Source organism: Ictidomys tridecemlineatus, chromosome 2, assembly GCF_052094955.1.
Source record: "Ictidomys tridecemlineatus isolate mIctTri1 chromosome 2, mIctTri1.hap1, whole genome shotgun sequence".
Lineage (NCBI taxonomy): Eukaryota > Metazoa > Chordata > Mammalia > Rodentia > Sciuridae > Ictidomys > Ictidomys tridecemlineatus.
The window spans coordinates 48951100-48978290 of record NC_135478.1 but is presented as its reverse complement, the minus strand read 5'-3'; the positions used below and the strand labels follow the sequence as shown (position 1 = coordinate 48978290).

At 45.6% G+C, this 27191-nt stretch overlaps 1 protein-coding gene and 2 long non-coding RNA genes across 5 annotated transcripts in view; 2 read left to right on the top strand and 1 right to left on the bottom strand.

The window, feature by feature from the left end:
• Abhd6 (abhydrolase domain containing 6, acylglycerol lipase) overlaps positions 1-26800 on the bottom strand; it is a 44453-nt gene extending 17653 nt beyond the window's left edge. Inside the window, exons 1-3 of one of the 3 annotated variants that reach the window (XM_013362061.4) lie at positions 26647-26800; positions 16318-16382; positions 7083-7235 (exon numbers count right to left, since the gene is read on the bottom strand). In XM_013362061.4, the coding sequence (XP_013217515.1) occupies positions 7083-7201 (119 nt within the window). In that variant the 5' untranslated portion in view covers positions 7202-7235; positions 16318-16382; positions 26647-26800. The remainder of the gene's footprint in view (positions 1-7082; positions 7236-16317; positions 16383-26646) is intronic. The other 2 variants (XM_021730844.3, XM_005317168.5) reach the window with 2 other exon arrangements.
• LOC144375073 (uncharacterized) lies at positions 7135-14782 on the top strand. The gene is made up of 2 exons (XR_013434470.1): positions 7135-7356; positions 13080-14782. It is a non-coding gene; the product is annotated as an uncharacterized LOC144375073 (long non-coding RNA).
• Positions 25696-27191, top strand: part of LOC120891406 (uncharacterized) — a 33924-nt gene continuing 32428 nt past the window's right edge. Inside the window, exon 1 of the long non-coding RNA XR_005735770.2 lies at positions 25696-25947. This is a non-coding gene — a long non-coding RNA (uncharacterized LOC120891406). The remainder of the gene's footprint in view (positions 25948-27191) is intronic.

Genomic DNA, 27191 nt, shown 5'->3' with positions numbered 1-27191 from the left:
AAACAAAAACAGGACCCAATTTTTTATACTATGGAGTCTGATTCTGATTCTGCTAAAACATTTTGAATTATACGCTGATAAGGTGGGGGGAGAGAGGCAGAAAGAACAACAGAGGAATTAAAGAAAATGACTCAAGGGATTATGGGTTCTTTTGTATTTTCTTCGTTACTTTTTAATAGTCTTCAAATTCTCTAGAACTCTCATACAGATCAAGGAGGATCTGGGAAGCCCTTCTGGACTAGGCGAGGCCTGAGCAAGCTACTGGATATTCAATAAGCATTCGCTGAAGACCTTGGGAAAGGTGTAAAACCCAGAGGCCAGGGCGTGGCCAGCTAGGCCCACTGAACCCAGGGTGGAGAGAGCCAGGGCTGGCAAGTGAGGACCCCGTCACCAGGTGGAGCTCCCTGGAACTGGAAAACCCGACCTATGGCTCCAGAAACGGGGAGCAGAAGGAACAAATATTTTCATGAACTTAAAATGACACCCTCAATGAAAGAACAGCTAAAGGATTCTAAGCGGTTAGGCCAGCTAAAAAATGATGCAATGGCCCAGAAGGAAAAACTCGTGGCCTAATTTCTTTGGTTGAATGATAAGAGTAAATTCTGACTCACAAAGTTGGAGATTAGACTTAGCTGCCACTTTACGGAACAGAAACAATCAGAAGAATTAAGTTGGGATGAATAAATGTCTCAAGATCAAGTTCTTTACCAGATTTAGTAAAGAAGCCAAACTGCTCCTATTTCAGGGACAGAAGTCATTGAAGACTCTATTGATCTAAATCAAGAAGCCCAAGCTGGGCACAGTGGCACACACCGTGTCATCCCAGCATTTCAGGAGGCTGAGACAGGAGGATCACGAGTTCAAAGTCAGCCTCAGCAACTTAGCCAGGCCCTAAGTGACTGAGTTGCTTAGGGCCTGGCTAAATTGCTGAGGCTGGCCTTGAACTTGCAATCTTCCTGCTTCAGCCTCCCAAGCCTCTGGGATTACAGGCATGTGCCACCATGCCCAGCCATTTGTTTCCATCTTTTGACTATTTTAAAGATTGCTGTTATGAATATTAGCATATGAATATTGTTTGAGTCCTTACTTTCAGTGCTTTGTGGTATATACCTATGGAGTGGAATTGCTAGATTGTATGTTAATTTTGTTTTCTGTTCTGAGGAAACACTAAATTTGTTCACAGTCACTATGCCATTTTACAGTCACACCAGCAATGCATAAAGGTTACAATTTCTGCATATCTTCACACGTTTATTTTTTAAATGTCATGTATATTTTTCCACAATAAAAAGAAAGAAACTCATACTCAATAGCACTCGTTTGGGCTGGACTTGAATTTACCATCCTCCTGCCTCTGGCTTCTGAGTCGCTGGGATTACCGAGGTGCACCACCACAACCAGCTTGTGCACCTCTGCTTTTAAGGGTTAATGTCATTAGGTCAGGCCCACGTGGACATCCCCCTGTTTTAAAATCAGCTACATACAACATAACTCTATATAACATAACCACCATGGTAATGGTATGTCATCAGAATCATAGATCCTGGGGATTAGGGAGGGGACATCTTTGAGAAACCAATTTAGTAATTCTGCCAACTAAAGGGGTCAAGATTAAGCTTTGTTTTCCATGGATATCTAGTTAACCCAGTCCACTTACCCCACTGCTACCTTTGTCAGAGATCAAGAGATAGGGCTGGAGCCTGTAATCCCAGGCCTGTAATCCCGTGGTGGCTCAGGAGGCTGAGGCAAGAGGATTGCAAGTTCAAATCAACCTCAGCAATTTAGTGAGACCCTAAGCAACTCAGCAAGACCCTGTCTCTAAATAAAATATGAAAAAGGGCTGGGGATATGACTCAGTGGTTAAGTGTCCCTGGGTTCCATCCCTGTTACCAAAGAGAGAGAGAGAGAGAGAGAGAGAGAAAGAGACAGAGACAGACAGGGCTGGAGCACTTCAGTGGAACAGCACTTGACTAGCATGTGTAAGGCCCTGGGTTTGATCCACCATGCAAAAAAAAAAAAAAAAAAAAATCAAAACCCCATATCTCCGTCTCTTGCTAGACTCTCTGGGTCTATCTGCTTCCCTCTGTATTAATTTCACATGACTTGATTATTATAACTTTACAAACAGTCTTGATAGCTAGTAATATAAATCATCTAGCTTTGTTCTCCTTCAAAATCATCTTGCTTAATTAGCCCTTTGCTTTTCCTGTAAACGTAAGAATAAGCTTATTAAAATCCATTAAAAAAAAAATCTGCTGGGATTTCAAATGCATGTACACGAAATCCACAGATCACTGTAGGGAAATCTGACATCTCTATAATAAGAAGTTTTCCATCCCATAAATATAGTCTGTTCTTCTATTCATTTAGGTCATTTTTAAAAAATGTTTTTTTTAAATTGTAGATGGACACAATGCTCTTTGTTTTATTTATTTATTTTTATGGTACTGAGGATTGAACTCAGTGTCTCTCGCATGCTAGGCAAACACTCTACCACTGAGTTATGGCCCCAGCCCTCATTTAGGTCTTTTTAACTTTCTCTCATGAATACATTGTAGTTTTCTGTGTAGAATTCTTCCATATTGTTCTCTAGACTTAGCCTCAGTATTTTATAATTGTTGATACTATGGTAAATGGTCTCATGACACTCTCATTCTCTGTTTGTTGCTGGCCTATGGGAGTACAACTGATTTGGGGTTACTTATCTTGTATTCAGCAACCTAGCCAAATTTACCTATTAATTCCAATAAATTGTCTACAGATTTTTTTTTTAGACTTTTTATGCATACAAGCCTGCCACCTGCAAACAGTGTCAGTTTTATTTCTTCATTTCTGACCCTTATCCATTCTTCTCTCTTGTATGTATACAAGCAAATTATTTGCTAAGATTTCTTATCTTTATTGCACAAACAAGTTTCTTTGGAAAAGCAAAAAACTTAGAAAAAAATCTCAGTCTTTTTCACCCTGGGAAGCCCTGATATTTTCATTATGCAATGAAAGTCAGAACAGCCTCTGAGGGAGCAAAAGCTGCTCATCCACCGTAGCTACAGAACCCCCAGTTGTGCTTCTCTGTCAACTCATGGCAAAGCATCTGGCACCTTCTGTAGGAGCAACTACGGTTCCAGTCACTATGGAAATGAGGTGGCCAGGGACAATTTATTCCAAAGAGAGCTGATCTTAAGACTTAACTGTGGACTACCAGGGGCACCTCTCTCTGTACTCCAAGATCCCAGAGGGAGTCAGTAGCTCGTGCTGAGATGAGCTCACCAAGCCCTTGTACTGGGACAGGCAACAGGGCAGGGTAGGGGAGTGGGGGTTGTGTTCGGGGTGTGGAGCTACCTCTGCTGCCTGCTGTTCCCGTTTGTCTGGCAATCTTGAAACTTAACCTGACTCACTCAGGTCTGCCAGTTTATTTTGGGCAGCTGAGCAGAGGAAGGCCTTTGGAGTAGCTGTGATTGAAGGAGATAAGGGTAAAGTTGTTCATTCTCTGACAACCACTGCATAAATGTCACCTGTCGAGAGTTTCTTTGGTGGAAACAGGCTGTGCTTTTCAGTTCAGCAGTGGAAGCCACTCACAGGACTTCTGACAGCTCTCTGCCATGGCATCCTGGGCGTTGTTACTGTCATCATAATCTCCATATCACAATGCCATCTGGCAAGATCCGAAAGGTTTTCCAGGATTTTTTTTCCCCCATACTTTTCAACCCAGCTGGGCCTTCTCGGCCTGTGTGTTTGAGTTCACAAGATAAGAGCATTGTGTTTGTCTCTGGGCCACTGCTCTGAGCTGGGTGACCAGAACGGGCAGGCTTTAAGATCACATGCATTGGGGCTGGGGATGTGGCTCAAGCGGTAGTACGCTCGCCTGGCATGGGTGCGGCCCAGGTTCGATCCTCAGCACCACATACCAACAAAGATGTTGTGTCCGCCGAGAACTAAAAAATAAATATTAAAAATTCTCTAAAAAAAAAAAAAAAAAAGATCACATGCATTGAGCCAGGTACATGCCTATAATACTAGTGACTTGGGATGCTAAGGCAGGAGGATTGCAAGTTTGAGGCCAGTCTGACTCAAAATAAAAAATAAAAAGGGATGAAGATGCAGCTTAGTGGTGGATTGCCCCTGGGCTCAATAAAAATGAATTTTTTGCAATGCAGTATGATTCATAATAGACAAAACGTGGGCAACATCCAAAATGTCCATCAACAGTTGGATGGATAAACAAAATGTGGTAGAATCATATTGTCTTAGTCTGTTTTTATAACAAAATACCTGACATTGGGTAATTTTCAAAAGTAAGAGGTTTGTGGGGATTTTTTTTTTTTTTTTGGTGATTCATGATTCTGGAGGTTGGCAAGTCCAAGAATATGGTGCTGACCTCTGCTCAGCTTCTGGTGAGGGCTTTGTCTGCTTCAACTTAGCAAAAAGCAGGAGGGAAAGTGGGCATGTGCAGAAAAGACAAAACATGCGGATCTGCCTTGCTTTATAACAACCCACTGTCATGCAATAGCTAATCCAGCTCTGCTAGAACTGCGCTAATCCCTCTTAATGACCTAATCACCTCTTAAAGGCTCCACTACCTCTCAGTGCTGTTATAGTGGGAATCAAACCTCAACATGAATTGTGGAGGACAGAAACCACCGCACAGTTATTCAGCTATCACAGGAATGAAGTATTGATGCACACACAACATGGACAAAACTTTAAAAAACCACGCTAAGTGAAAGAAAGAAAGGCCATATAGTGTATGATCCCATTTATATGAAATGTCCATAACAGGCAAATCCCAAAGAGACAAAAATTAGTGATTGCCAGGAGATGGGGAAAGAAAGCAACTCAGGGTGACTGCTAACCAGAATGGGGGTTCCTTTGGGGAGGTGGAAGAGTTCCAGAATTAGATAGTGGCAACAACTGTACAACAACAAAACCACTGAACTATTTACTTCAACACGGTGAATTTTATATTATGCCAATTTGAATTCAACATAAAGATGAAATATTTCCCATGAGTTTATTTTTCCTCTTTAAAAATCAAAATTACTCGGACAGCCTTCTCCTTGAGAGCCTGGGGAGCCTGGGAGTTGAGAGACCAAGGCAGGATGGAGTCTGGCCTCCCACGAGGTGGGTGGAATTAGCCTTTTATAATCACACCTCTGTGTGCAGCCATATCCATGGTTACAATCTACATCAGTGAGCTGTATTCTCAGCTCCAATTAGATTTAACAACAACAACAAAAAAAAATGGCATTTGTGTGTGGAAGCCCATGGTGCCTTGGAAGGGCCATAAGATGGGGACACATCCCTGGCCTCCCCATCTGGGGACCACCCAGAATTCCTGTTACCAGTGCTGTAAGGGCACTGCCATTTAAGTAGCTAAAGGCTTTTGCCCATGCAGAAGAGGGTCCTAGATGATCCTCTGAAGAGGTCACCACTCCTCACTCATCCTAAAAGACAGTGAAACAGTAAAAGATGAAAAGCTGCCTTCTGTTCAATTAGCTTCTTTTCCAGGATCAGAGCCTGGTGGCAGGTGGAAAATTCCACACTCAAACCAAGGGGAGCCAGAAAGAAGGGCCAGTCAACAGCAGTCTTCTGTGTATAGGAGTTACCAAAGCTCCTCCACCTTCCCCAAGTCCCAGTTAAACCCCAGTGTGCTTACCCGGCACAGAGAAACCGGTGTCCATTTTACCATGGGGGCAAGAGGGGTGGGTTTATTTGATAAATGGACAGGAAGAAAAGAATCATGAGCACTTCCTTTTCAAGTGCTAACCTGATTCCCCCCAAGGACAAAGGCTCTGTGCAGGGCAGCCCCACCTTTCTGGTCTCTTATTCCAGGTACCAAGGAGAAAAGAGGCTCAGAGCCTTTGGCCCACAACAGTATCAGGGCTAGAACTTAACTAGGTTCTCTAATGTCACTGTGTTTTTTTTTTTTTTTTATATTAACTTTCCACTTATGGTACTTAGGGCAAGCTTGCAATTTACAGTGGTGATATATATATATATATATATATCACTTTTTTGTTTTGGACCAGGGATTGAACCCAGGAGCACTCTACCACTGAGCTATGTCCTCAGTCCTTTTTCTTTTCTTCTCTTTTTTTGGTACAGGGGATGGAATCCAGGGGTGCTTAGTCACTGAGCCAGATACCCAGCCCTTTTTATGTTTTATTTGGAGACAGGGTCTTGCTAAGTTGCTGATTCTGGCCTTGAACTTTGTGATCCTCCTGCCTCAGCCTCCCGAGGCACCGGGATTACAGACTTGTGCCACCATGTCTGGCACATCACTTTTTAAATGAATAAATTTGAAGTTAAAAAAAAAAAAAGATGACTTACTCTAAAGAAAATACAAAAGAAAAAAACAAGTGGTATGCAGATACAGCAAGAAACAAGGTGGAACAAAAATGACAAACATTTTTGAAACTTCTTTCTGTCACTTTATAATTTAGAGCAACTCCAAGGCATTCTGCCCTACACATGCTTCTCATTGTCACTGGTCCTGGAGTTTCTAACACTGTTTTTTTTTTTTTTTTTTTTTTAAGTACCAGGGATTGATCTGACTGAGCCACATCACCAGGACTTTTTTCTTTTTTTTTTTTTAATTTAGAGACAGGGTCTCATTGAGTTGCTAAATGCCTCACTAAAAGTTACTGAGGCTGGCTTTGAATTCACAATCCTCCTGTCTCAGCCTCCCAAGTCGCTGGGATTATAGGCATGCACTACCGCGCCTGGCTGTAGTTCACTTTTCAGTGACATTGCTGCTCCTGCCAGGACACTGCTAGGTCAGAATCCAGAGATGAGAAAACACCAAAGGAGCCCCACAGACATGTATAGTCCTTGCTCATAGCCAGCCAGGGGCTCTGGGGTTGTAATGACCTCAAGAGCAAAGTGTTACCAGAAATCTGCAAGAATTTAACCTGATGAAAAGCAACTAGCAACTCTTCCCAACTCTCCCAGAATTCAGGAGGGTGCATGTCTTTCAACTTTTCTTCATGCTTGAAATATTCCAGCATCAGATGGTGAACAATGGGACAGGCAGAGGAGATAACATCATGGTACTCTTGAGAACATCAATTACATAATCAACTTACCAATAATAGATTCTTATCAGTGCTGAAGGCCACAGAAGAAAGGAGGCTACAAATGCCAAGATGGGGATGGCCAGCGTCCCGCCCGCAATCACAAACATGTTCACCACGTCCAGATCCATCCTGTTCTTCAAGGTCAGCCAACACCTGCAGGGGCTGGAGAGAGCAATGGTTTTGAAACCTTCTCCGGAGAAGAAAAGTGAAAGATCCACAAGAAAGGAACAGATCAGGAGGAGGCAAAGCAGACAAATGCTTCAGACAGACAAGATCACCAAAGGTAACAAGGAATCCTTCAGAGGGTCTTATGTATTTTTTTTTCTTTTTTTAGGTGCTGGGGATTGAACCCAGGGCTTTGTGCATGCAAGGCAAGCACTCTACCAACTGTAGATCCCCAGTCCAGGTCTTGCATTTTTAGAAAAGGAAAATCAAAACTATAAGGCACCTTGTGGGATAACTGGGAAAATCTGAGTAAGGACTAAGTATTAGATAATATTATTCTATCACTGCTACAATTCTGTCTATGGTACCAGGCATTGAACCCAGGGGTGTGCTACCACTGAACTACATTCCTAGCCTTTTAATTTTGAGATAGGGTCTTGCTAAGTTGCTAAGGCTGGCCTTGAGCTTTCAATCTTGCCTCACACTCCCAAGTCACTGGGATTACAGGTGTGCGCCACTGCATACGGCTAATGCTATATTTCTTGAGTATGATAAAGAAACCGTGGGGTTGGGGTTATAGCTCAGTGGTAGAGCACTTGCCTCACAAATATGACGCACTGGATTCAATCCTTAGCACCACATAAAAAATAAGGTATTATGTCCACCTACAATTAAAAAATAAAATATTTTTTAAAAAGAAGCTATGGCTATATATGTGTGTAGTAGAATGATCTCATTCTTAAGATGTGCCTGCTGAAGTTTTAATTGTCCTATGATGGTATCTTCTCCTTACTTTTAAAAGTTCAGAAGAAAAAAGGTAATGTAAATATAAGTGGAGAAGGAGGGAAAGAAATAAAGCAAATACAGGGAATGTTAACTACTAGGGAATCCAGGTGGATGATATGGTATTACTCCTTCTACTCTCAACACACTTGAAATTTTAAAAAATAAAAATGAGTTGGGCATGGTAGTGCATGCCTGTAATCCCAATAGCTCAGGAGGCTGTGGTAGGAGGATCACAAGTTCAAAGCCACACTCAGCAACTCAGTGTGGTCCTAAGCAAATCAGTGAGACCCTGTCTTTAAATAAAATATAAAAAGGGATGTGGCTCAGTGGTTAGGCACCTCCAGGTTTCAATCCCTGGTACCAAAATAATAATAATTTTAATAATAAAAAATAAAAAGCACACAGAACCTTAAATAAATAAATGGAATAGACATATAGACATGTGTGCTTGTACACACAGAATATCACTGGATGGGTATAAAAGAAATTGGCAATGGTGGTGACATTTAAGGTGGGGAATACGCAGCTGCATGTCAGGGATAGATATGAGATTTGTTTTTTGCTTTCTAAAATCTTTTGAATTATCATATAAATATATAACCTATTAAAAAAAAACAAATAATACACCATAAGAAGTTGGGGGAGCAGGGTGCAGTGGTGCACGCCTATAACCCAGTGGCTTGGGAGGCTGAGGCAGGAGGAGCATGAGTTCAAAGCCAGCCTCAGCAATTTAGCAAGGCTCTAAGCAACTCAGTGAGACCCTGTCTCTAAATAAAATACAAAATAGGGCTGGGGATGGGGCTCAGTGGTTAAGTGTCCCTGGGTTCATTCCCTGGTACCAAAAAAAAAAAAAAAAAAGACCTTCACCAGGCGCAAATGAAGGCTACCATGTAAGGTCCACAGGGCAAGGACAGTGTCCCCAGCACTGAGACTAAGGCCTGACATGTAACAGGCCCTTTTGAAATTGCAGTTCAAAAAGTCTCTATCTAGTCCTGTCTCATGAACTCACAACATGGTTCATTCTGGCATAGAATGAAAACTACTGCAAGTCCCATTACCTCCCTGACACAGAACCCAACTCCTGCAAGGACCTGCAAGCCAGGTGTGATGCTCTGCCATGATACCCAGCTACCTGTGTTAAATCAGAAAGTCCTTAAAAAATGCTGAGGGCCATTGGGAATTCTGACCCCAGAGCTGCCAGAAGTTAATCACACCATGGAACTTTGGACCAGGAATTAGAGCATTTTCTGCGAAAGTCATATATATTCCCCAGAACATACTGCTCTAAGAAAAAGCATTAAGACCTACCAAATCATAGCCTTCCTTATATTTCCTGTAAAGAGATTTATCCTGTACACCTCTGTCAAGTGATATTTATTTCAATTTTATAATGAACTCACTGACCTCACAACCATCGAGCCCAAGGTCTGGCAAACGTGTCCCATAAAGGGCCACATGATGCCTGTGTGGCATCTACTCAGCCTGCCATCAGAGTGAGAGAGCAGTAGTGAACAATGTGTGATCAGTGGGTGTGACTGCATTCCAATAAAACTTTATTTATACAATTAGGCTGTAGACTGCATTAGACCTGCAGGCTGTATTTGCCAATCCTTGATCGATCACACCAACCCTGTCAGAGAGGCCAGGTGGTGTTTTATCACATTTTATAGGCTAGGGAAATCAAGATTCCATAAGGTTAAGTAACCTGCCAGAGGTCATCCAGTTGGAGATTACAAAACAGGTTTTGAACTTGGGCACATTGCCTTTGCAAGGAGGTCTATTTAATTTTTTTTCAAATAGCCTATCTGCCATCTTTGTAATCACTTTGCTCATAAGAACACATACTCACTGGGCATGGTGGCACATGCCTATAATCCCAGTGGCTGGAGAGGCTGAGGCAAGAGGATCAAGAGTTCAAGGCCAGCCTCAGCAACTTAGTGAGGCCCTAAGCAACTTAGTGAGACCCTGTCTCTAAATAAAATACAAAGTAAGGGAGATGTGGCTCTGTGGCTAAGCTCCCCTGGGTTCAATCCCCAGTACAAAAAAAAAAAAAAAAAAAAAAAGGGAACTCACACTCATCACTCTCAATTTCTCCTGAAGATTTGAACTCTATTTTTCAAACAGGTTTGGTCCCACAAGCCTCTCTTATGTCTCTCTTTCATAAACACGAAATTTGTCTTTAACTTTTTAAATCTTTTGTATTATATTGGTATATAACCTATTAAAAAATCAATAATACACAGTAAGCAGCAGGGGAAAACAAGCCCATAAGGTAGTGTCCTAATATCTTCCTGAAGACCCAAGAGACCCAGGTGACAGATACATGGGTAGGTGGGTTAAATGGTCCTTTTCCATCTCACGCACATTCTATCTGGGTTGTGATGACAACTGCCTCCTTCCCAGGGTGCAGCGCCGACTCTGCTTCTCATTCAGCTACCTCTGGGCTTCTTACTATTTGCAATTTTCCCAGCATGCTTAAATTGCTGGCCTATTTCTTCTGGAGGCAGAGTTCCATGAGGGTGGGGACAATCATCCCTGCCCTTTCTCAGGGCCAGCTATGGCACAGGACACAAAAACTACAAATGGATTAATGGAAAGTAATTACAAAATGGGCTCCATCCTGTTTAATTTATTTTAGGAACAACCATTCCCAGTGATACTGTGAGACCTGATGGTTATTTTGTTTTTGTTTTTTTTGATACCAGGGATTGAACCCAGGGGTACCAATCCACTGAATAACCACTGATCCATACCCCCAGCCCCTTTTTACATTTTATTCAGAGACAGGGTCTGGCTGAGTTGCTCAGAACCTCACTAAGTTGCAGAGGCTGGCTTTGAACTTGTGATCCTCCTGCCTCAGCCTCCCAAGCCGCTGAGATGACAAGCATGGGCCACCATGCCGGCCCGGCTCTGATGTTTTATTGCTTTCAATAATCACAGAATTGCCAGAGGAGTCACCTGGTAAATTCTGGGTACAAGAGCTGGTAGCATGGCTGGGTGGTAGAGCACTTATTAATTAGCCTGTGCAAAGCTCTGGGTTCAGACCTCAGCACTGCGAACAGAATAAAAGAACTGCTGGGCATAATTTGAGGCTCTAAGAGGCCTTGCCATCAAGGGGTAAGCAAATTCATCACGGAGAGAAAGGGATTTGTACAAATCTGAACATCATGGATCTCATGTGAGCTGATGAATGTGGGAAGTGTCGGCTTCGCCAAGACTCTTCCACATCTCAGACAGTCTTTAAAAAATGCTGAGGGCCATTGTGAATTCTGACCCCAGAGCTGTAGGATGTTAATACACCACTTACCTTTGGACCAGGAATTGGAGTACTTTAGTCCAAAGCCATATAGATATGGACTGAATGACTAAACTGAAGGTAAGATTGGGAAAAGAGAAACCTCCCTGCTTGACAGGTGCCTGCTGTGGATGTCACCCTCAGTTCCAAGGGAAGGTCTGCCAGGCTCCTTTTCATTCAATAGCAAAATAAAGTCTTGGGTAGCGCATGATCCCTTTAGTAAAGTTTGGGTTTATTACAGAGAACTGCACACTTTGCCTGATGAGGTCAAATAAAGCCAGGTCCTCACTGAAGTGACCGAAAAGTGCTTCCTGATGGCAGTGTTTTCATACAGACAAGGAGCATGAGATCACGCCTATCTCTGTGACATGCTCCATTTGACAAAGAATTGGACCCAGCATTCCTTTAAAAGAGCAGCTCCTCTGCCCGTGGGTATTATTAAGAGAGCACTTTATTCTATTAATAAATGACAGTGACCCCCAGGGAAGGCTGAAGACAGAAAGGAACCTGATTCCCTGGGATCCATGAACCACCAATGACAGAAAAATCAGAAAACCAACTATCGCATGTAACACAGAGTTTGCCAGACTAGGGGTCTACATAACTGATGGCTTGTGAGATGATTTTAGGGAGTGGGAGAACATTAAGTAATGCTTCAGGGGTACGCTGCCTCAGCTCACACTGACATACATTCTAAGACAGCCACCTCTTTTTTATTTTATTTCATTTTATTTTTTGATTCGAGGGATTGAACCCAGTGGCACTTAACCCCTGAGCCACATTCCCTAGATCTTTTGATTTTTAGATAAGGGTCTTGTTCAATTGCTTAGGACCTTGCTAAATTGCTGAGGCCAGCTTTGAACTTGCAATCCTCCTGCCTCAGCCTCCTGAGCTGCTGGGATGACAGGTGCTTTTCAGTTCAGGTCCTATTTAGGTCAAAGACTAACTCTCAGGATGAGGGTGTTATACAGCAATCTGACCCTACAGCCTCTTGGAGGTAGTCAGCTAGTTGATAACATTGTTCCCTTTTATTTATTTTTATGGATACTTTCAAGTTATGGTAGGGATGCAAATCAACATTAAGGAGAAATTTAAGCCAGGCACAGTGGCACAGTCCTGTAATCCCAGCATCTTGGGAGGCTGAGGCAGAAGGATCATGAGTTCAAAGCCAGCCTCAGTAACTTAGCAAGGCCCTACACAACTTAGCAAGGCCCTGTCTCAAAATAAATAAGTAAATAAATAAATAAAAGGGCTGGGGATGTGGCTCAGCAGTTAAGTGGCCCTGGATTCAATTCCCAGCACCCCAAAAAAAGGAAAAGAAGAACAACAACAAGAAGAAATTTAAGTAAAAAGAAAAGAAAGAAAAATGCTAACTAGGTAACACATGGATCTAGGAGAACCATGACCTGGTGTATACAAGGCTGCAGTGGAGGGGCAGGTGCACAGGGCCCACTGGGCTGGGGGTTGTTCCAGCCAGCTGTCCCCTACCCGGCTCTTCCACACATCCACTGCAAGACCTTGTTTTCCGGATCACCCCATCTGTTCTTTCCCACTCTTAAAACTATTTCTGAAATTATGCCAGACAATTAAAGAGTAGAACCTGGCTTATCCTCTCCAGCATCTTGTCCCCTATAATTTTCCGCAGAAGCTAAAACAGTACCTAGCAGACATTTGGTGCTTAAATAATGTTCATGCCTGATTTCATAAACTGAAAAAGAAAAACACTCTCTTTTTTTTTTTTTCCGTGGCTATTGTATAAGGTGAGGCACCCCGGGGCCCCGCAGCACCGTGTGAAGTGAGGTAATGTCAAGCTGGCCATCGTGGGAGGGAAACACGCCGTCACATCCCATGCCAGAGCCTGCCACTCAACCTCCTCTGCCACCTGTTAACATCCATGCTGTGCATCTGGGGCCTGTAGCTCTGAACACAGGGCCAAAGATTAATTGGACAAGAGATGTTAGTGGATCCTGATAAAACACAGCCTGAGAGAAATGGAGTGATTCTGGGGTTAGAAGTCAGGCATGACATATTTCACCGTTCTCTTTCAATGCTCTCAATGAAAACTGGGGATCCTGAGCTTAATCTTCAGGGTGTAAAGCAAAACCCAAGAATAAACAGAATGTAGAGCGCTTTCTAGAATCTTGCCCTTCTCTATATGTCTCTGTATAGTCCATCAGATTTGACAAACTGAAGTTTTGCTCCATCCAAAATAGCAATGGTTGTCATGACAACAACAAAAACAATAACCCTGAGGATCACCAGAGACCTAAGAGCAACCACCTCCGTCTACTGAGGACTCTGTGCTAGGTCCCAGGAAGAGGTTCACATAATCTTCCCCTTTTAAAGATGGGAAAACTGAGACTTAAAAAGTTAACAAATGTCCCTACTCTCCCAGTTGGTAAATGTTATGACCTGAATTTTAACCCTCTCCTGTGGATGTCCCCAGTTCACGCTATTTTTGCCTTTGCAAAGCTTGCTGTAGCAGATATTCATTGTGCTTCAGTTATGCACAAGGCACAGAGTTCAATGTCCTCATGGGCAATATCACATTTCTTTAGAACTGTTGCAACAGCAACGAACATGTTAATAACTTTACAATTTACCATTCAGCTTACTCCCTGTTCTTGCTGGTATGTTTTAAAAACTATTGGGTGCTGCTTATAATTTTTTTTCTTTAATTGTGCAATATAAAAAAAAAAATTCTCCCCACAATGTTTTCCACTAGAAAAACAGTATGTTCTTGAAATGAGTTTAAGTCCCCAACTGTTAAACAGCACTGCATCTACCCCACACTGATTTCTGGAAGGAGTTCTTGGAAAGAAAACGAATTTCTCAAAACCATCACTGAAGATCAACAGCTAAAAAAGACGCAGTGAATATTCTCTTGTGTGGAAGCCCCAGAATCCATGGAACAGAATAACTGGAGAAACGGGTTGTTCTATTTCCTTGTCATATATTGTTATGGGCCAGGCTATATGAGCAATGACCAAACAGACTTCATTTTGCCCTGAGATGCCACATCATGTAAGACATACTTCTCCCAGGGAAAGCCCCACGTCTGTACCCATCAATAGTTGCTTAGCATCGCATGTTTGGCAACACAAAATGACAGTTCTTATACAATGTAAAAGTGTTCTCTCTTTGGTTCCCGTTTTTCTTGGGCAATGTACCCTGTCTGGGATTGATTGTCTAGATGTTAGTAACCATTCTTTAACGTGTACACAACTAGGGATGTTGGGCTTGCTCTCTTTTCTGCTTATGATTTTAGATCTTATGACATTTGTTTATGGTTTTGAATCATAGCAACAGCCACTTATGCTTTAATATGGTTTTGGACTATAAAAGGTGTACTCAAACCCCGGGAAGGGGTCAAAGGGTGTAGACTTGCAGCCTACCCCCTGAATCACCAGCTGGTGGATCCAGACTGCCGGTTGGTGAATAAAGCTTCCATCTCCCGCTTTAAGATCGACTCGGTGATTTATCGCAATCTTGCCTTAACAATACATCTTCTCCATCATAGAGGAAAATCACAGTGAAATTTCCAAACAAGTAGATTAGTTTGCACCAGTTATGAATGCAAGAGTGACAAAGCCCCCAGGATTACTGTCCACAGGTGCTCACCTCTGCCTTCTTCGTGACCTCATTGTCTCCCCCTCACTCTGGCTGAACCATTTCTCCTGTAATTTGCTGCCCCAGCAACTCCACTGCTGAAGCAAGCCAAGGCTGAGCATCCCTGGCCAGGGTACCACATGCTCTCCTCACTCTCTCCCTTGGATATTCCCACAATGCTCTCCTTAATTCCTCCTCACTTCCATCCTCCAGCTCTCTCCTCTGCAAGACAAGAGCTCCTTCCACACTTTTCCAAATGCCTGCTTTACCACACCAATGATCCCATGGCCCTGCAATGCTCCAGGCACGTCTCTCCCGGCTCCTCCTGACTCACGGGCCTCCGCACCCCCATCAGCCTTGCCTCCTAGATGCCAAGGCATCGTCTACTCTTCCCATCACTTCCTCTCACCGCTCCAGCTATGCAACAGGGGAGAGGTGCTGTCTCTGAAGTCAACTTGTCTGAATCTAGATAAACTGTCATTTAAGTTAAAATTAATCAAATTCAATTAAATCTGAAATTCAGCCCTCATGTCAGATGGAGGACTTCCTAGGAATCTGACAACTCCCCCAGCAGCGCGTAGGGGCCACACTCCCATTTCTATAAAAACTATTATTTTACACCTCGCATTCCTCCACTACCAACTCCAGGAGGAATCCCCTCATCCACACCAGGAATTGGGCTGGACTGGTCCAAAATCTACCAGATAAAATGTGCAGCACCCCTTAGGGTCCCAGCCCCACTTCCCAGTTCTGACTTCCCCATTCTGCCTGCACCAACTAACTAGTTCCTTGTCTTATGCCAGGTCCACACGGCCTCCTTCCAATGGAGTGCCCTGCCATCCTGGCTACCTGGTGAACTTTTTTTGTGCATCCAGGGCCAGTTCCAGTACCATATTCCACAGGAAAGCACAGTGGTTCCAGAAGCCTAGGCCTTCTAGAATTCTTTCACATCAGAGCTCTGTTCCAGGTACAGTTTTGGAGAACTGTTTATGGGGGAGGGGTGGATGCTGAAGCTTTGAAAGCCTCCAGGAGTCCAATCCCTTCCCATCAGACTTAAAGAACCACCCACATAGGTGACCTGTGTAGGGGGGAGGGAGCTCAGAAGCAGCCTAGCCTCAGGAAGAGCTACTTTGTTGTCTATGGTGTTAAAAATCCATATTTGCCAGGTGCAGTGGCATACTCCTATAATCTTGGTGGCTGGGGAGGCTGAGGCAGAAGGATTGCAAGTTTGAGGCCAGCCTCAGCAATTATGAGGCCCTGAGCAACTCAGCGAGACCCTGTCTCTAAATAAAATATAAAAGAGTTGGGGATGCTGCTCAGTGGGTAAGTGCGGCTGGATTCAATCCCCAGTTCAAAAAATAAAAATAAAATTAAAAGATCCATACTTACTCTGCAAAGAGCACAGCTTTCTTTCCCAACTGCTACTGGCTTTGACAGGAGCTGAAAATGAGATTCTGGAATCATAAGAAATAAGATGACAAAGCATTAAATCATCTTAGGGAATATGAATGGAGCGCTCAGAGCGGCCAAATGGTTGGCTGAATAGAGCAAAGCCTCTGGGCCTAGCCAGCACAGGGGAGTGCAAACATCCTGTGGCTTTATAGTCTGCCCTAGGTTCAGGTTACCTCCCCAATTAGGCAAAAGTGCACGGAGGGCGGGGCATCTCTGATAAGGAGCCAGGCCTAGGAAGGGTTACAGGTCAAAGAGGAAAGCAGGTGAAGGTCAAGTAGGGAAGGACCACAGGACAGCCTGGCTCCCTGGGTGGGAAACACAACAATGGGAAGACCAGATGTACTTGGCTCTAGGCCTACAAACTTAACAAAGAACCTCCGATAAAGATACCGAAATCTCCTTCCCTTTCTGGACCCCAGCTTCCCGAAACATTGCATTCAGGAAGTTATGGAGGAAGGGTGAGGACCAAAGGTCAATAGGGCTATTGGAGTGTTAGGGACAGCACGCACAGGGCTGGCCACGAGCACAGAGGAACTGGCAAAGGCTCTGTAACACGAGTGTGAGGCCACAGGTAAGGGAAAATAAAGCCACAGGATCCGGGGACTGTTTCAGATAGGTGAGTGTTTAACCATGAAACGTTTAAAAGAAATCATGAGAACTCTGTCCTAAAATATCTTTCAAGGGGAAGGCCTTTCCAAGAGAGGTATAAAAACCAGAAGCCATGGGGGGGCTGCGGTTGTGGCTCAGTGGTAGAGGGCTTGCCTCATGTGTGTGAGGCACTGGGCTCCATGCCCAGCACTGCATATAAATAATAAATGAATAAAATAAAGGTCCATCAACACTAAAAAAAACAAAACAAACAAACAAAAAAAACCAGAAGCCATGACAAAACATCACTATTTACAAAATAATTTTTGCACTATTATTATCATTACAAAAGAGTAAGAAGCTGATGACATAAAAATGTTTGTTTTATGGTACTAAGAATTGAGCCCAAGGACTCCCACATGAGATTCTGGGAATCATAAGAAATAAAATGTCAAAGCATTGAGTCACTGAGGCCAAATTCTGCCAAGTGCTCTACCACTGAGCTACATGCTCAGCCCTTCTCATTTCATTTTGAGACAGGGTCTCAGTTGCTCAGGCTGACCTCAAACTTGCAATTTAAATTGTGCATTACTGCAATCGGCTAAAACTGGTTTTTAAACATCTACTCAAAAGTGATATCATCAACAGGATTAAAATATGTCAACATATATCAAAGGTAACAAACTTCCTTAATGTATAAAAGGGTCCTACAAATCAACAAGAAAAAAAATCCATTAAAGAAAAGATGAGCAAATAATCTGCTCATAAATAACATACCAGAAAGGAAACTGCAATGACTCTTAAACATAGAAGGTGCTCAATCTCATTTAAAAGGAGACAGGCAAATCACATCTACAGGTTTGTGGTGGTCTTTATTCAACAATGCACAAAAAGTTTAGAGACAGACTGTGTACCTGAGGCCATTGTAGAACTAGATGCTCTCATATCATGTACATATTACACTCCCAGCCAGGTGCAGTGGCACATGCCTGGACAACTTAGTGAGACTTTGTTTCAAAATAAGGTTAAAAAGGGCTGGGGATGTAGCTTAGTGGTACTGCACTTGCCTAGCATTGGGTTCAATCTCCAATACTATTAAAAAAAAAAAAAAAAAAAACAACTCTATTCTGTATTGTTCAATACAGTAGCCATTATACATGTGGCTATTTAAGTTCATTAAAACTAAATGAAATTTAAAGTTCAGCTCCTCGGCAATATCAGCCACATGTCAAATGCTCAATAGCCACACGTGGCTTGTGGCTACCATATTAGAAAATGAAAATCCAGAACATTTTAATTATCACAGAGAGTCCTACTGGCTAGACATGAACTTTCTTTTCTTTGGTACTAAGGATTGAACCCAGGGACACTTAACCATGGAGCCACATCCTCAGCCCCCCCCCCCACACACACCTTTTTTCTTTGTATTTAGAGATAAGGTCTCGCTGGGTTACTCAGGGCCTCATTAAGTTGCTCAGGCTGGCTTTGAACTCGTCCTGCCCCAGGCTCTCAAGCCACTGGGATTACAGGTGTGTTCCACGGAACCCAGCCCAGTCCTGAACTTTATATTCATTCAAAAGGCCCATGAGAGGCAGTAATCAAGCCTTAATAATTTCTCATAAGAAGAAATATGAACTTGAATGTGTTACAGTGAAAATTCATCATATCTGAACATGAGGTGGGTGGCCTGAGGCTCGGGACAGACTCTCCTGTCCTATGCCACTGTCCAGAGGTTAAGTCTGCCTGGCAGGAACTTTAGTCTTTAAGGATCAAAGTCCAGCACTCTAAGACAGCAAATGATAAGAATTTTGTCTTTTGAAACCACATGGCCTGGAATTACACAACCATAAACAGCCGTAGATTCCTATCTTCTTTATGGTAGAGAGGGACTGAGGAGAGGGATCACTGTCCTGCCTCACAAAGCACCAGCAACAGGTCCCCTTGGGGTCCTTGCTCAAGAACCAGCTGGTTGGTAGCTTCTGCCCCTAGGGAAGCACTGGGCCAGAGAAGAAGCCCAGCCAGGCTGGGCCTGTGGGTGGAGGATCAGAGAGCACCAGCAAGTCCTGCTACCCAGTCCTCTGGGAGAAGTCACAGCCAGAGGGGAGAAAAGGCAGATCAATCAGGGGCTCATTTGAAAGGCAGGAGGCTGGCCTATCCTGTGGCCCAGCTTCTAGAAAGTTGTTTTGGAGCCAGGAAGGGTGGAGCACCCTGTAATCCCAGCAGCCTGGGAGGCTGAGGCAGGAGGATCATGAGTCACAGCCAGTCTCCACAACCGAGCAAGGACCTAAGCAACTCATTGAGACTCTGTCTCTAAATAAAAATACAAAAAAAAAAAAAAAAAAGTGCTGGGGATGTGGTTCGGTAGTAAATGCCATGGGTTTAATTCCTGGGACCAAAAAAAGAGACTTATTGGCCACAAAGTAAGACAATAAACCATACTACACTGGCCTGGCCGAGCACCTCAAAAAGTCAGACTCTTGGGCCAAGATGTGTGGGCTATAACAGTCTGAAAGAACCACCTGCTTGAACTCTTGTCTTCAAGAAGACAGCTGAAATGCAAGCCAACCTGTTGCTGGTTAAAACAGAAGCCAAAGCCACTTGACCCTTTATCTCCAAGGACCCTAAAGTCTTCAGGCTCTAGGGGTGCCCACAAGAGCCTTCATCCCCCGCTCAAAGGAAAGAAATAGCATCATGTAAGAAACTATTTTCCCCATGACTAAAAGGAATTAAAATAGCCCTGGATATGCATGGATTAGAGCAGAGGCCTAAACTAGAACCTGGACACCCACAGACATTCTCCCATTGATGCAACCTACTCTCCCAAATAAAAGGAAAAACTAGGAGATGAAGAGTCTTCACTACACATGGAGCTGGCCTGCAGGCTTTTCTAGCTTTGGAAGCAAAGCTGGTGTTAAAGGAAATCAGGGCTCTGTTAATACAAGGTGGCGAGGTCAGGGGCAAGATTTCTGGCTTCCTGCAAAAATTCTAGCATTGGGGGACCTTTGGGAGTTGGTCTCCACCTTCCTTCAAGCCAGAATCTCCCCCAGGGAGGCTGTCTCAGTTACCCAGGAAAATGGTTAAGAGTGCAACACCCTTTTGTTTGGAACTGTATCAAAATGAATAAAATCAAAAGCAAAATTGCCATTTTAGCGGGGTGTGGTGGTGCACGCCTGTAATCCCAGGAGCTCGAGAAGCTGAGGCAGGAGGATTGTGAGTTCGAAGTCAGCCTCAGCAAAAGCGAAGCACTAAGCAACTCAGGGAGACCCTGTCTCTAAATAAAATACAAAACAGGGCTGGGGATGTGGCTCAGTGGTGGAGTGCCCCTGAGTTTGATCCCAGGTACCCCTTCCTCCCCAGAAAAATCACCATTTTAATAGCAATACTAAACCAAGATCAGGTGGTAATTATCACCCATGCTAATTGTCAGGACAGAGAATAGCCTCATGTAGATTAGTACACTCTATGAAAAATCCTCCCCACTTCAATTTGGCTATGGTGGCCCTACCAGAGAGGTCATTTTTACAAGCTTATCTCATGGCTTTATTGATTTCTCACGGGTCTGTCAGGTTTCTGTTTTCTGAGTCCCTGTCCCTTCCCTTCCTCAATGGTTGACAGGCCTCACACTGCTGGGTCCTCTCACGGCCTTGACATGTCCTTCAGGTGACATTTTAGCATCCCCTGCTTTGTGCAAAATCCTGTCTCTTATAAGAGTCATGATCTCACTTTTCACTGTGTGTCTTCCATTTACAAAACATTCTATGATCTGGGGAAACAGATGCCCCTGTGGTCTGCCTGGCAGGTCCCATGATGGAGAACAGAGAGTGGAGCAGAACGTAGGACACAGATCCATTAGTAACATCTCCCTAGCATGAAAACCTGTTTCTGCCTACAACCTGGAAACCTGGGGAATAGGTACAAGACACACTGTTGATCTGACCCTCTTGTGAATGCCCTGGATGGACTTTCTGTTTTCCTCCACTGTCCCCACTCTCTTTTGGTGGGGGAGGGTGGTGTACCAGGGATTGAATTCAAGAGCAACTCAACCACTGAGCCACACCGCAACCCTATTTTGTATTTTATTTAAAGACAGGGTCTCACTGAGTTGCTTAGGACCTTGCTAAGTTGCTGAGACTGGCTTTGAACTCGAGATCCTCCTGTCTCAGCCTCCCAAACTGCTGGATTACGGTGTGTGCCACCTAGCCTGGCTGTCCCCACTCTCTCTACCAGTAAGACACCCTCTCCCTACCCCATCTACTCCTTTAAAACTCTTCTAACAGAGCAATTGGCTCCCTTAGCCTTTCCTGGGTGCCTGGCAACCAGCCCTTCATCCTCCTGCCCAGGGTGTTTGCACATCTTGTGACATCTGTGGCTTGTCCCTTGGGGTAGGAACACTGGTTGTGCCCTTCACAGGATGCCAGCTCCTCCAAGTCAAGTCCAACCACATCATTGGATCTGTCTGAGTCCTTAGCATCCACAGTGTCTTGCCCTTGGTGGCATTTGATAAATACCAAAAACCAGGATGGAAAGTCAGAATACCACCAGCTGCTCAGAGTGAGAGGAAACAAGCCATAAATCAACACGCTGCAGGGCCAGCGTCAATGTGGGCTGCTCTATTCTTACAGCCACTGACACAATGAACATTCATCAGAGCAGCATGGTTCGAGACGCCAGTCCTGATGGGGATCTGGGACCCAGAGAGGTTAAGCAAGCTACCCAACATCACACACCTTTCTCCTCCCCTGACCCAACTCACGAGTGGTCCGCCAATGGCCCTCAGCATGAGGTGCAAGGCCACATACGATTTGGTGCCTGTCCATCTTTCAGGTCCCATCTCCCCCCACCTCTTTCCTGGATAGATCTGCAACCCCAAACACACTATGCCCTTCTGCACTAGTGCACAGACACTAGTGCACGGGCTCTCTTCTCCCAGCACACAGATTTCCCTCTCACCTAGCAAGCTCCACACATCTGCCAGTCCTGGCTGTTAACGTGGCACTACCATCTGCAAATGCTTCTCGGAGGATTCAGTTTTGTACTTCAATAACCTGGGTTCACAGGTTAACCTGTGCCACAGACCAGCCATGGGACCTTGAACTTCTTGGAACATCAGTGTGGGGACAAAATGAGACGAAGAGATGGTACAAGGAACCAGTTCAGAGTGGTGACTGGCACATTCTGAGCTTCCCCTGCTCAGCTGGGGAGATCCCACCTGCCTTCATGGAAGTCAGGCAGCCCTGTCACACCGCAGTCCCCTGCCCTACACTGCTCAGGGGACTGTCTAGATGCTTGAGAGCTCTGTGGGCAGCATCTGTGCCACTGTCTCTATAATCAGGAGTCTCACCTATCAAACACAGTCCCCAGATGTCATTATACACAGTGCTGGCATCCAAGTCTGGGTACATCATTCCATGCCAACAGTCAAACAGCCAAAGTTTCTGGAAACTGCCTCAGGCGAAGGCTGCTGTTACTTTAGGTGATGACTTAAGATGAGGATCCCAGCCCGCAGCAATGTCAGGACCTTGGCCCGTACCCTCCGGAGCCGTCTGTTCCCCTGAGTCAGCAGTTTGCTGGGCACAGCTCCACAGTGCCAGTGGAGCCCAGGACAGACCCAGTGCATTCAGCCACAGGCATCGATGGCCACCTGGGCTCTGGGACAGGGAAGGTTGGACTGGTCCAGAGGGCTTCTCAGGGATTGATCTGGGGGAACACCTTCATCTACATTCAAGGTTAGAAAGAATGCTGTGGAAAACACATGTGGCACAGGTTTCTCTACTTGGCACAACTGACCACGGGGGCCAGTAATTGTTGTGGGGCTTTCCTATGCATTGTAGGACATTCAGCAGCATAACTGGCCACTGATGCTATCCACAAGTTATGATAATCAAAAATGTCTCCAGCAGGCATGGTAGTGCATGCCTGTAATCCCAGCAGCTCCAGAGGCTGAGGCAAGAGGATTGTGAGTTCAAACCCAGCCTCAGCAACTTAGTGAGGCCCTAAGCAACTCAGCAAGACCCTCTCTCTAGATAAATATAATAGGGCTAGGGATGTGGCTCAGTGTTTAAGTGCCCCTGGGTTCAATCCCTGGTACCAAAAACAAACAAACAAAAGTCTCCAGACCTCCAGCCACTAATTCTTTTAGAGGAAACAAAATTGCTCCACTCTGACCTAGTCTCATCATTGTGATAAATGTGACGGACATTGTAACCACTCACGCCATCTACCCCAAAACACCGTCTTACAGTCCACAGGGATTTTTGTTTAAGTTCACCGTCTTAAGGCAGTTCTTCTCAACCCATTTGAATCCCCTGGGGAGAGCTTTCACAAAATTCTGATCTTTGGGCCTCAGGAGGCTGAGGCAGGAGGATTGTGAATTCAAAGCCAGCCTCAGCAAGTTAGCAAGGCCCTAAGCAACTCAGCGAGACCCTGTCTCTAAATAAAATATAAAAAAGGGCTGGGGATGTGGCTCACTGGTTAAGTGCACCTGAGTTCAATCCCTGGTACCAAAAAAAAAAAAAAAAGAATGGAACTTAACTCCATTATCCAGCAGTTTGCCCGTGGCCTTACTGAATACAAAATATGATTACTTCTGCTTGGCCTGAACTCCCTTGCCTGCCTCCTAAGTAGAACGGCTCTATATGAGCCGTTTATTAATGATTTAATAGAGCTCTTGTGATTCAAAGTAGTGGTCAACTACCGCTGCTCTTCATAATAGCTGGCTGGTGTTTATTGACTGTCTACCACACACTGGGCCCTATGCATTATTTTAGCTAAGGATTACCACTACCTTCTGAAGCAGGTACTGTTTCCAAAAGCTGAGGCTCAGAGAAGTTAGGTAACTTGTCCAGGGACACATAGCTATAGCAAGTGGTAAAAGGGAGATATGGGCGCAGCCTGCCTGATTTTGTGGTGGAAATCCTTTGTGTTATAAACAAAAGCAAATATGCAAGGTTACAATGGTAGACACCAGGCAAAATAATTTTCTCGGAGATCAGACTGAAACTCACTGAGGGAGGTTGGTGATGCAGGGTCCATAAATCCTGGGTCTATTTTTACTTTTTACTTTGGGACCCACTGCACCCGCTGTGGTCCTCCCCCTACCCTTCTCTCTCACCCTCTTTCTGTCCTGGGGCTTGACCAGGTAGGTGGAGAGAGGGGCCTTGGGGAGCACTTCTGATCTTGCTAACACAACTGCACCCAAGAGGACAAGACAGTTGCACAGAGCAGAACTTTCCAAGTGCCACCATGGGAATGGGAGGCAGGAAAAGCTTTTAGTTGGGGACAAGAGAAATCAGGGAAGTGTTCCTGGAGGGATCTGCAGAGCTGCCGAGCTGCACCCTAGAGGGCAGTAAGAGTTAGCATCAGAGATTTCTGGAAGGGCCTAGGCAAAGGCCGCCCAGGGAGAAGAGTGTTCCCCTCTTGGGCCTCAGCAGAGGAAGCCAGGAGGGAGGAAATGGTCTCCAGGAGCCTAGGCAAAGGGACCAGAGCAGCAGGGGTGCCCAGGAAGCAACCCATGAACCATCTCAGAAACATGTTTGCATTCCAGCCCTCGCACTTTCCAGTTGTGTGGCCTCAAGCAAGTCCCTTCTCTTCTCTGGGCCTCGATGTCCTGGAGGAGGGCATTGAAGACCCCTTGGTGGTCTGAAAAATGAGCTAATTAACTAATATATTTATTTAAGTAGTACTGGGGATCAGACCCAGGGCCTCAACCGACTAGGCAAGTGCTCTACCACTGAGCTCCATCCCCAGCCCCAGAACCTAATTTTTGAAAATAAATTGGTGCTAAGAACACAAATTATTTCTAATTTCCTATGTTATAAAAATACTGATAATGTACAAAGCCCTGGGTTCAATCCTCAGCATGCAAAATAAATAAATAAATGAACAAATAAATAAACATGGGAACGTGGCACACTCCTGAAATCGCCCTAGTATGTGTGAGGCACTAGGTTCCACCCTTAGCACCACCTACAAAAATCAATAAAGACATGATATAATAAACAAGTACTGAGTGCAGGTAATAATCCCCTTTTAAAAGATTACAGGCATCTACAACTACAAAAAAAAAAAAGAAAGAAAGAAAAAAGAAAAAGAATCTAAAAAAAGTTTTTAAAAAGTGGGGGCTGGGAACGTGGCTCAGCGATGAAGCACCCCTGGGTTCAATCCCTGGTACCAAAAAACTAAAAACTATAAATGAATAATAAAGAGCAAAATGCTGAGAAGATTGATTAGTTAATACTGGGTAAAAAGTCTAGTGGTTCAGAGTGGGGAACTGAGGTCACTCACTGTGTCCTAGGAAAAGACTACCTCTGGAAGCTTCCTATACCTCCCCTGCCAAGTGGGCCTAAAAGTGGCACCCACCTCAAGGGGCTCTTGAAGGGAGTAAGGGCTATAATCTTTTAAAGGGGATTACCACCTGGCACTCAGTACTTATTTATTCTCTGTTAGCTATTATTAATTATAGCAATTTTTATTTTCCTTTTTTTTGGGGGGGTGGTGGGTACCAGGGATTGAATTCAAGGGTGTTCTACCACTGAGTTACCCGCCCAGTTTTTTTGTGTGGGTCTGTGAGGCAGCCTCCCTAAGTTGCCCAGGCTGGCTTACATCCTCCTGCCTCAGCCTCTGGAGCCGCTGGGATGACAGGCTGGGCCACTGCACCCGCTAATTATAAACTATTTTTAACTGGCAAGCCAGGTGCAGCCAGCCATGAGTGATTTCTGGGCAGGTAAGAGGGTGACACAAATGCTGGCCTCCAGGTCTCTGCTTGGGCAGGACCTTCCTCTTATTTACTCTTCTCAGCTTCCAGGGCATCAAAACAGGTTCAAAAGACGTGTCCCCGGGACACCAAGCCTCTGGCTCCTCCGCCACCCTCTTCCTCCCCCATGCCTCCCTGTCAGTTGGCCTCCCCAGGCGGCTGCAGGCTGGGGACGCAAATCCTGCATGTGCTCTGCCCTGCAGCCGGCATTACACAACCCGCACCCGGTAAGCCCGGGTCCGCGCAGGCGGGGTGTCAGGGATGCCGGCGGGCACCAGGCTGTCGGGGTGGGTGGACCAGCACCCCGCGAGTGGGTCTCCGGGAGGACCCGGGGCTAGGGCGCAAGGGCGAAGGAGTTGGGGCGGGCGGGAGTGAGGGTTGCCGACAGGCTGCAGCGGAGAGGTGTTCAAGGAGAGCGATGTGGGGGGGGTATGGAGGGACATTGGGGGGCGACGCGGGGGAGGTGACATGGAATCTGCTGTAGTCTGGGAGGGCGACTTGTGACCTTTCTCCAGGCAGGGGAGGCAACAGGAGCGCAGGACCCCAACCTTGCAGGCACCGGGGTGTCCGGGCTGCTGCGGGAGCGGGAGGTTGGGAGGCGGAGTGGCAGGAAGGTGCGGGACCCACCCCGACCTCGCCCTGTCCCCGGGCTTCGGGAGGGTGGCAGCTCGGCCCGGGAAGCCTGGAGATGGAGATGCACCCGAGTTCGGGAGTCTCGGGCCCTTCCAAGCACCAAGGAGGAGGACAGATGCCACCGCGGGAAAACGGACCAGAAAGGGAGCTGAGGGTCCAGGACCCATTTGCACCCAGCGCGTCGCAGGAAGGTCCCTGGACTCGGAAAGTGGGGGCAGGTCACCAGGCCACTGGGGCGCCCCCAGCCCTTTCCTGGGCGCTCCCCACACACACACACACTCCGCTTCGCTCACCTGACAGGCCTCAGCCGCCTGGTCCCGCCGTCCGGCCCGGCCCGGCCCGGCCCTCGGTCCCCAGACCCGGCTCAGCTCGGCCCCGCCGCGCACGCTCCCGAGCCGCTCTCACTCCCGCCCCTCCGGGCTCGACTCCTTAAAGGTGCAGCGCATCGGCCCTTGTTCGCCGACAGAAAAGCCGGCCCCGCCTCCAACAGCGCTCCGCTCTGGCCGCCGCTTTCGGTCTAGGGGATTCCCGGGCGCTAACTCCGGCTTCTCCGCGTCCCCGGCTCAAAACGTTAAACCCAGAGAACAAGTTAATATCCAGCACAACCCGACCCCAACAGCCTTTCTGCAAAGACCTAAAGACAGGGATGCTGCACCTACTATGTTCTGGATCTCAGAACTGATCATTACTCTCCCAGAGGGTGCACAGTGGGGCGGGGTGTAGTCAGAAGGCGTTGCAACCCCAGGAGGCAGGATCCCACAAGGTGAGATCAGAAATCGAGGGGCACAGTTTATTGAACATCTACCATGTACCTGTTGCTACTGAGCGCTGCATTCAC